General features: G+C 33.9%; 1 protein-coding gene across 2 annotated transcripts in view; it reads left to right on the top strand.

Annotated features, from left to right (window-relative positions):
• Positions 1-10,403, top strand: part of ABCB7 (ATP-binding cassette, sub-family B (MDR/TAP), member 7) — an 81,730-nt gene that overhangs the window by 18,455 nt on the left and 52,872 nt on the right. The window contains exon 2 of one of the 2 annotated variants that reach the window (XM_004685594.2): positions 7,361-7,438. In XM_004685594.2, coding sequence (XP_004685651.1) covers positions 7,361-7,438 — 78 coding nt within the window. Of the gene's footprint in view, positions 1-7,357; positions 7,439-10,403 lie in introns of both variants that reach the window. The other variant, XM_004685593.2, reaches the window with a different exon arrangement.

The raw sequence follows: 10,403 nt of genomic DNA, 5'->3' as shown, positions 1-10,403 counted from the left end.
TATGGGTCGCTTCCGGGCAGGGGATTGAACTCTGCTGCAGTGGCTTCGGAGAGCTTCATAATGCAGTGCTTTCACCCGTTGAGCCACCAGGGAGAGCCCAACCCCCTCAACTTGTATTGAAAGTATTTAATTCTCCTTCAGTTTCTTGAAGAACAGTTTTGCTGGATATAATTTTTTGGCTGTCATTTTTTCTTTCCTCTAATAATATATCATTCCACTCTCTTCTGGTCTTTGAAGTTTCTGATGACAAGTTTGCTATTAGTCTTATGTGAGTTTTCTTGTACTTGACCTGTCACTTTCCTCTTGCTGTTTTAAGAAATTCTCTCATTGTGGTTGACTTTTGATAATGTGATTATAATGTCTTGGTGCACATTTCTTTGGATTCATCTTTTTTTTGGTCTCTTTTGTGCCTCTTGAATCTGGTATTCCATTTTTCCTCTCAATTTGGGAAATTCTCAGCCCTTCTTTAAATATACTTTTGGTATCTTTTTCTCTCTTCTCATCCTCAGTGCTCATAATATGTATGTTGATTCACTTTATGGTGTCCATATATGCCCTTAGACATGCTTCACCTTTTCATTAAATTTTTAAGGATTTATTTATTTATTCATACAGAACTGGGGTACAGTTCAGAGATGTGGAGGGTGAGAAGATTCACCAGAGACAGAGTGGGGAGCAGAACAGGCAGATCGAAGAAGTACACTGCTGAGGGGAGCAACGGGAGGGTCAGGAGAGGTGTGCCTCGCCATGTGGATCACCTCTAGGGCAGGCGGTGATCGAACTCTGCGGAAGTGGCTTTAGTTTCTTAGTGCTGTGCTTTAACCTGCTACGCCACCAGGGAGGGCCCACTTTTTCATTAATTTTGGTTTTGATCCTTTGATTAAACAAGTTCAAATGATTTTCCAGTTGGCTGATTCCTTTTATTGCTTAGTCTAGCCTTTTGTTGAACTGAGGTAGTAAATCTTACAGTTCAGTTTTCATATCACATTTGCATTTTTCTTACTGTTAAAATCATGCCTGTATCTGTCAGTTTTAGATTATAAATTCTTAAAGCATGACTATTGTGCATTTACATGTTTTGGCCATATGCAGTGTATAAGATAAACCCTTCTTTTATTACAATTGTGAATGCAGTTAAATAAACTTGATAAAGCAATTTAGAGCAAGGTTTTTTATTCTTGAAACACCCTAGAGTGACTTAAAGGCTCTAGGTCCTTCTCTTCAAGATGTTTAGGAATAAGTACAGCTTCTAAGGGAGCCGTCGTTTTCTTTCTAGCATTATTTGAACACAAGTGTTCTAGCCTTTTTATGAATTATGATTACCTTATGGAAGTTTCAAAGTGCAGTTGAGTAGAAGGGTGGACAGTTTTAGAATAAACTTTACAGGTTTTCAGGGTTCAACTAGACCTGAAGATAAATGAGAAACAGCAAAATTAAGATATTTTTCTGTATATAATGCGATGGGGGGTGTGTGTGTGATATCCTTTTAAAAAGTTCCCTTTTTTCTTTTTTTTTTTAAGATTTATTTATTTGTGCATACAGAACTGGGGTACAGGCTAGAGGCTCAGGGGCGGTGAGAGGCTTCACCAGAGACAGAGTGGGGAGCAGAAACAGGCAGATCGACGAAGTACACTGCTGAGGGGAGCAGCGGGTGGGTCAGGAGAGGTCTGCCTCGCCATGTGGTCACCTCTGGGGTAGGCGGGAATCGAACTCATGAGGAAGCGGCTTTAGATTCTCAGTGCTGTGCTTTAACCAGCTGCGCCACCAGGGAGGGCCAAAAAGTTCCCTTTTTTCAATTGAGAAGTTAATTAAATTGTTTAGGGGATTAACAGTGTTACCATAAATACACCATTGTGTTCTGTATCATGTCTCTGTATCATGGAGACTGTCTTTTCAGTTAGAAAGATAAGGAATAGAGGTTAGCATCTTCATGTTTGAGTGCCATTAAACAACACTAAATTAACAATAAAAAAAGAGAAAGAGAATTCTGTAAATACATAAAAAGAGAAACACAAAAAAGGGATAGCAAGGAGATAAAGAGGAGAACTCTAAGTTGAGGGTAATGATAGATTGCCATCTACCCCAACCATCTATGTTTACCTATTTCTGTGGTGGAAATTATTTTTCACATGCCAGAAAGAGACTAAATATGGATAAGTCCAAAGAAATTTAAATTCACAAAACCAAAATACCTTCTTTAAATTACCTTTTCCGTCTAGTATTTGGACCTCATGTATCATTTGTAAGTCTTGGAGTTAGGTTTTGTTTATATTTTTTTCCTGCACTTTATTTACTTGCAAAAATTATGTCACATATTTCTTACTTGTTAACAGATTTTGTTGGAATGCCTGTAAAGAAAATCAATGTGTTTTGTTATGACCTGCATAGTGAGCCTCGCAGAATGACTCAAGTGAATGAAAATCCTATCTTGTATGAGTTTAGTGTGATTTTCCAGGTAATTTACTCATCAGTGGCAATCTGATACATTCATTAAAATAAACACAAATGAGCATTTATAGAAAAATATAACTAAACATGTCAGATCTGCTACTGATTCAAATTATGTAGTTGTGTAACAGTTGAGAAATGAACTTGAGAGTTTTTTTCTATATCCATTTTAGTAAATATGGAGAACAAAACTATTAAATTTCTGTTAGTTGAACAGTAAAGTAGGAGAAAATAGGTTCAATTCTACTTTCTCAACTTTTTCATATTATCTCCAACTTCCAACTTCAGTGTAAAATGAATGATAAAGTTTCCACTTTGTGCAAAAACACAAAAAGGCTAGGAATTTTGGAAGTACTGAGAGACTGATACCAATTTTCTAAATATCTTAGATTCTTATAAGTCAGCCCAATGAAATATTTGCTATTAAATGTATTAAAAATGAGCCCTTGGTAAATTACTCTTAATATGATTTAAAAAAATGATAGTTCTCTTTATGTGTTTGTCCCCTAACTTTATGATTTAAAAGGAATTGGTTTTGTATATTTTTCTTACCTTTTATTATTCAGTCATTGCTTTTATTGCCCTATATTTGGCAAAAATCTTGTAATTATTTGTTACTCTATTACCAAACAGCATGAAATCTCACACCACTTATCTGAAACATATGAAGTAATAACCAGGTTTTTTGAAGATAGTCATATGTCACAGGAAATTAGCTTCTCATATGAATAGAAGCACTGTCTAATCTTCACAGAAGTTGCCTAAACAAATATAAACACGCTGTGAAGAATTTTTGTGTTGTCTACTAAATAGGTCATGTTGCTGGTGTTATGTCCTCAGAATGTGAAAATGTGGTAGATAAAAGGAAAATTGGGGGAGAAAGATGAGAGTTTGAAGGATATTTTGTTTGTTTGTGACTTGGTTTTCTGTGGTGGTAGTATTGGCAAAATTTTGGTGGCGGTATTTTCTGTTTTTTTTTTTTGTTTGTTTGTTTTTTTTTCCCCAGAATCCTTGGGAGCAGCAGGGATTTTAGATATTTAGAGTAAGGATTGGCAATTTATGACCCTTGAGCTAAATCTAGTATGCCACCTATATTTGCAAGGCTTCTTTGCTAAGAGTTGTTTTTTCCCCCATTTATTAATAATTGGGGGGAAATCAAAAGATGAATGTTTTTGTGACAGATGGCAATTTATATAAAATTCAAATTGCCATCTCTATAAAGTTTTGTTTCAATATAGTCAAATTCATTTATATATTATGTGTGACTGTTTTTGTGCTACAGTGACAGCTGAATAATTGTGAAGGAGATTTTATGTCTGAAAACCTTAAAATATTTACTGTCTGGCTCTTTACCGATAAAAAGTTTGCAAACTCATCGTTATCAAATTTTATAGCAGTGGAGTTCAGCCTGATTTTGTGGTCAGTGTATGAAGACTCAAGTGACATGAATTGTCTAAAATCCTTATGCTTGGCTACCATTTATTTATTTCATTCAACAAGCATTTATTGAATATCTAACACAGGAAGGGAACTCCTATATCCAACTTTCTGCTGATAAATGTAATAATAAAACCTAAGAAGTTAGTCTACCATTTACCCTTTCATCCCTTTTTCTTTTCTCTTCCCAACTCTCACCCTCCCCCATTCTCAATTATTTTCTAGGTGGTTGAGAAGAAAACCAAGCTTAAATAAGGTTAACTTCAGTTTTATTCTTTTAAAAAAAAAGGTTAAGGGCTCTCCCTGGTGGCGCAACAGGTTAAAGCACCACATTATGAAGCTCTTTGAAGCCACTGCAGCAGGAGTTCAATCCCCTGCCAGGGAGCTGACCCACATGGCTTGGCAGATCTTGCCTGACCGGCCTACTGTTCCTCTCAGCAGTGTATTTCAATAGATTGATCTGTTCTGTTTCCCTCTCAGTCTCTGGTGAATCTTCTCACCCACCACACCTCTGACCTGTACCCCAGTTCTGTAAGCATAAATAAACAAATCTTAAAAAAATTAGGTTAAAAAGTTTTACTTTTTAGGTTTTATAATTATAAGATGATAACATTCACACATGAGTATGCTCTTTAAAGAATCACATATATAATGTCTGGATAGCTATAAATTTAGTTTCTGAAACTTCAGAAATGCAGACTCCCAAACCCAAGAAGGGTTACCCATTTTAAATTGTTCTTTAATCTCTTCTTACTAGGTAATTCAAGTATTTATAAACACTAATCATAGCTCATAATAAACACTAATCATAGCTCATAAAAGTTGTAAGCTATTATTTAAACAATGATGCAGTCATATTTAGTAATTCGTAAAGATGTTACTTAACAGGATTATTTTTAGTGAAGATTGAATTTTTGCCTTAAAGGAAGAATGTAATTTTAGTGGAATAGGTTTCAGTTTTATAAGCTCTCTTGCCTGGAGTCTTGGTCTCATTTACTCATTTACCTGGCAGTAGTTCTGTCTGCTAAAATGATGGCTTTGGTATTGACAATCATTTCTTAAATATTTATTGAATGTCTATACAAAGCAAGGCATTGTGTCTATGTCAGTGTCTTAGGGATTACTATTTTTTTTTTATAATACTGGATGAATAGTCATAACCTAAATGAGGGCCTACATTGTTATGCTTTTGAGAACCACAGAATCCTTAATTTACACATTTTCCAAGATTTTCTTCTTTTTTGGGATAAAATAAGATAAATAAACATGACATTCTGCTGTAAACATTTTAGCTTATCTGACTTTTCAAGTAGGTTGACATTATCAGCGCCAATATACTGTGCTTATTTGGTATTTGTGAACATTTTTCATGCCAGTTATCTTCAGTAACATAAAATTTATTGCTGTATCTTGGGAGTTCTAAGGGTTATGGAGTTATAAGTAAAGTCAGGTTCTATATTTATTGACAAAATAAATTGTGATCTACTCAGTAACGATTTTAAAATCCAATTAATATCAACAGCCATTTTATTTTGTTCCATAAAAACCATAGTATTTCAGCATTGTAAGGGACATTAGAGGGCATCTAATCCAATCCACTAATTCTCAAATCAGTTTTCACAGAGTGAATCATCTTGTTTTCTCTTGTTGCCTATCTCTACTTTTAAGAGAAAGGGTTTTTTTTTTTTTGCTATAAATCCTTATTCAGGGTTTTAAAAGTAGTATAATCCCTAAACTACAAATGCATTGTGCTCCAAAAGTGTTTGTAAGTCTATTGTTTTATCAGAACATTTTTATATATAAACAATATTTTAAATAGTGTCAGGGTTAGCCCTGAAAAGGAGTTTAGCCCATTATGTGATTGATGTTTTTCCTTTGCAGTGAACAAAGTTTTAGATAATCAATGCTGATTCACTCTGGGGAACAGGGAGAGATAACATTGTAGAGGAAGATACTGGGGGCTCTTTTTTTCCATCTTTCTTTAATCTGTATTTCTTAGGCCGGGCAGTGCACATATGTTCATTATATTGTGCTCTGAATTTTTATATGCCTGAAATAGTGAATTTAAAAATGCTATGAGTACGAGAAGTTAAATTTGGATATGAACATTTAAAATTGTTTTACCTTGAATCCTGATGTTTAAGGGAGAAAAATGATTTGATTACAAGAGGACTAAGATAGCTGGAGATCCTGAAGAGGCTCTGTGAATGCTTTCAAGGGGTTCGATTTAATGAAAATTATTTTTATTTTGACCGTTATCACTGCAGAATGTGTTTTTTTGCTGTTAGGTTAAGGTGTGTTATCAGCATTCATGTTTTACCTACTGGCCATATAGGCATACTTTTGAGAGTGAGGAAAGAAGGTGGATAGTCATTTATTTGATATGACTGCACACATTTTCAAAGGCAGAGATTAACTTGCATATGCATGTACAAGCATGGGTAAGATCTTGCTGGAGACTTAGGAAAACATGAAAAAGAGGGAGTAAAACTTGCATGAGGTTTGAATATAGAGAAAGGCGGTGAGGAAAAGAGTTGAGTTAAGCACCAGAAGGAATCATTGACAGTAGATGGCTTTCAGAGGTTAAAGGGTACATGGAGTAGTGTAGTTAACTTAGGTTCAGCAAGACAGTGTAATCATTAGTGTTTTTGAAATGTTTATAATTCAGGGATTGTCTTTTATATTTACAAATAGTCATAAGTAGAAATCATTATATTTTAGAAAACAACTGAATTAAAAACAAAGCTTGACTAGCTTTGCTTATAGAGGTTGTTTATGATGATTGGGTTTTTGTTATTTTTGCAGTATGCAAAATTTACTTTTATATTCAGATTTTAGTTCATTTGTGCAACTCATTTATAGCTTAAGGAAAGCCTTAAGTACTTTACCTGCCTTTTGGGATAGATTTGACTTAAGAGGTAAATTTTTTCTTAGGAAAAGTGCATTTTAGAAGGTTATAATAAGTCTGTCTTACTGATATCTATCTGGAATTGCCATGGAAAGTTCTTTATTCTCCCTTATTTTAATTCTATTTTTAAAACATTATGAGATAAAAAAAAAACAGGCCCATGGAGTCTTTGGTTGGCACCCATAAGCTAGTTATATAGAAATATTTGGCAAAACTGATATTGTCATCAGTTTCTAAATTTAACATACTGATTGACTAAAGAGGGAACAGACACAAGGTACATAAATATAGTAAAGGGAATTAATAAAAGGAACATTTGAAAAGAAACAAGCACAGAGTAATCTAGAGAGAGATAGTGTAAAAAGAAAATACAATTTGACACTTTTAATGAATCATATATTTGAACCATATGTTTTATTTTTTATCATTTTAGGCATGTATTGAAAAGCATGACCATTTCTCTAACATTGGATATGATTTTAGTTTTATGTATGTTTTTGGACGATAAAAGAAATCTTTACTATTGTCTACCCTGAAACTTCTTCCCCCTATTTTTCTCTCCAGCAGATTCCAGATACATTAAAGCATACCACGTGGCAGAGACTAGGAAAAGGCAATTCGAGACAGTTATTAGATGCTACAAGGGTAAGATTTTAAGCATGCATTTCTTCTACATATATCTGGGAAAACATAAAAGTCCTTAGAGTATTTTCCAATTTATACTGTACATATTTCCCAAGTAATTTTAATTTTTTTCTAAATACTGGCAAGTAAGAGGGATGCTTCTAGAAATGGAGAAAGAAATTTTGATATTTTTCTACCCCTAGAGAAATCTTTCTTTATCTCTTGAAATCAGTGTCAGCTACAGTAACATTTTCAGAAAGCTTTTATAAATGTAATCCCAGCTTGTTGACATCTAAATTTATTTTGTTATTCTGGTAATTTGTATATAATATATGATATGCTCTGAGTTTTTCAGGTAAGTAGTTTCTTTACTTTAGAAGATGTTCAAAAGTCAAAATATCAGGGGACTCAACTTTTTAGAGCCCTTGGGGTATGTGATGATGAGTGTACCTGTTGATGAGGGTTAATTTTCATTGCTAATATAAGTTAGGGCATCTTTAAAAAATTCTCAGTTCTTTGAAATGAAACAAGGAAGTCTCCAAATTAGAAAAAAACTGAAAAATTAGAAGTTGGTCTGGATCTTGGGTATTTCTTTTACTTTTTCATTCTGATTAACAATTATTTGCCATTAAGGTAAACTATAACTTTTTAATTTATTCATAGGCTATAGAAATTAGTTAGATATTCGCCATTAAAGTTTAAAGTTAGGGAGAATGTGCTCAATATTCTCATGGTTCATTGACCTCGTTAAATTGTTGTTCATTCAGTCTTTTACAGGTAAGAAATGTTACAGAAGAGAGATTGTCATAGTAAAAATTACCTTTTGATATTTTCCCTTTAAAAATGCTTTAAGATTGTTGATCCATAAATCAGCATCCCATTTATGACAATTATGTTTTGTTTCAATTGGTGAGAACAAGAAGGCACTTTTTCTCTTTGTAATTCCATTTTCATAGCTTGGCCCATAGCTATTATTATGAATTGGTACTGATACACATTTGTTTTTGTAAAGGGCTCAGACCTTGTTCATTACTTATTGATTATCACGGCTATAATAAGAAGTTTATTATATACATGTACTTTATTTTTTAAAAATTGAAGTGACATTGACTTTTAGCATTTTATAGGTTTCTGTTATACAGCCTTGTAAATTAATGTTTATGTAGACCATAATATATTTGCCACCAAAGTTGTGTTTCTATCCTTCACCAAACAATTGACATCTCCCGTTAGCTAACACTCTTACTCTTTCTAGTAACCACTATTTTGTTCTTTTAGTTTAAGAATTTGACATTGTTTTATTTGTTCATTTATTTTTTTTCTTTATCTTCCACATATGTATTAAATCCTATGGTATTTTCTTCCTCCATCTGACTGATATCACATAGCATAAAACCCTGAGATCCATCCATCTTGCTGAAGATGACAGGATTTCATCTTTTTTAAACAGCTGAGTAGTATTCCATTTATATAGTCATATATCACTTAACAGGGATACATTCTGAGAAATGCATTATAGGTAATTTCAGTTTTTGAATAACATAGAATAGTATTACACTAATCTAGATGGTATAGTACACGATATACGTAGGCTATATAATATAGCCTATTTAGACCAGTTTAATATATGTGGTCCATCACTGACCAAATGTTAACACAAAAGACTGAATACATCACATCTTTGTAGTTATCTTTTAGTTTGGTCATATCCAAATCTTAACAATTGTGAATCATGCTGCAATAAACATGGGAGTGCATATATCTCTTTGAATTAATGTTTTCAGATTCTTCAGGTAAATACTTATAAGTGGGGTAAATACCATGGATCACATGGTATTTCTATTAGTTTTTTTTGGTGGGAATCTCCATACTACTTTCCATAGTTGACTGGGCTACTTTATATTCCCACCAACAGTTTGCTTGAGTTCCTTTCTCTTCATAAATACCTAATTCTGCTTTTGGTTTCAATAATGTTGGCCTCATAAAATGTGTGTGAAACTGTTCTCTCTTGCTCAGTTTTTGGGAAGAATTTGAGATGGATAGGTATTATTTCATTTGTGAAGGTTTGTTAGAACTCACTGGTGAAATGATTTCGTTCATTACTTGTTCTTTATCTTGTTGATATTGTCACTTTCATAAGTGTGAGGTGATATTTCATAGTTGTTTTGAATTGCATTTCTGTAATGATAAAAGACGATGGACATCTTTTCAGGTGCCTGTTGGCAATCTGAAGGTCTTCTTTGGAGACCTATTCATATCCTTTGCTCATTTTTTAATCGGGTTGTGTGATTTTAGGTGTGAGTTTTATGAGTTCTGTATACAGTTTGGATATTAACCTTTTGTTGAATGTGTTTCTCTCATTCAGTAGGTTGTCCTTTCATTTTGATGATAGTTTCTAAAGCCATGAAAAAGTTTGATGTAGTCTCATTTGTTTCTTTTTGCTTTTTTCCCCCTTACCACTAGAGTTGAATCTCCAAAGACCTTTCTGGGAGTGATGTCAAGGAGTTTATTGCCTAGGTTTTTTCTATGTGTTTAATGGTAATCTTTTTTTTTAAAAGATTTACTTATTTATGCATACAAGAACGGGGGTGTAGGCCAGAGGTATGAAGGGGGTGAGATGATTCACCAGAGACGGTGGGGAGCAGGACAGGTGGATCTACTGCAAATACAATTCTGCGGGGAGCAGTGAGCGAGCCAGGAGATTTCTGCTGCACCATGTGGGTTAGCTCCCAGGCCTGCCCAGTATTGGACTCATGCTACAGTGGCTGGTGATAGGTTGACAGTGCTGTGTCTTTAACCCCTGCACACCAGCAAGGCTTTATAGGAATCTTACATTAAGGTCTTTAGTATATTTGAATTAATTTTTGTGTACCATGTAAGCTAGTGGTGTAGTTCATTCTCCTACCTGCAGCTATCCATTTTTCCCAGTGCCATTTATTGAGGAGATATTCCTATTACATTGTATGCTCTTGGCTTCTTTTCCATA

The sequence above is a fragment of the Condylura cristata genome, unplaced genomic scaffold (genome assembly GCF_000260355.1).
Source record: "Condylura cristata isolate star-nosed mole 26May11 unplaced genomic scaffold, ConCri1.0 scaffold00019, whole genome shotgun sequence".
In the NCBI taxonomy this organism is placed as follows: domain Eukaryota; kingdom Metazoa; phylum Chordata; class Mammalia; order Eulipotyphla; family Talpidae; genus Condylura; species Condylura cristata.
This window is presented reverse-complemented; position numbering and strand designations above follow the sequence as displayed.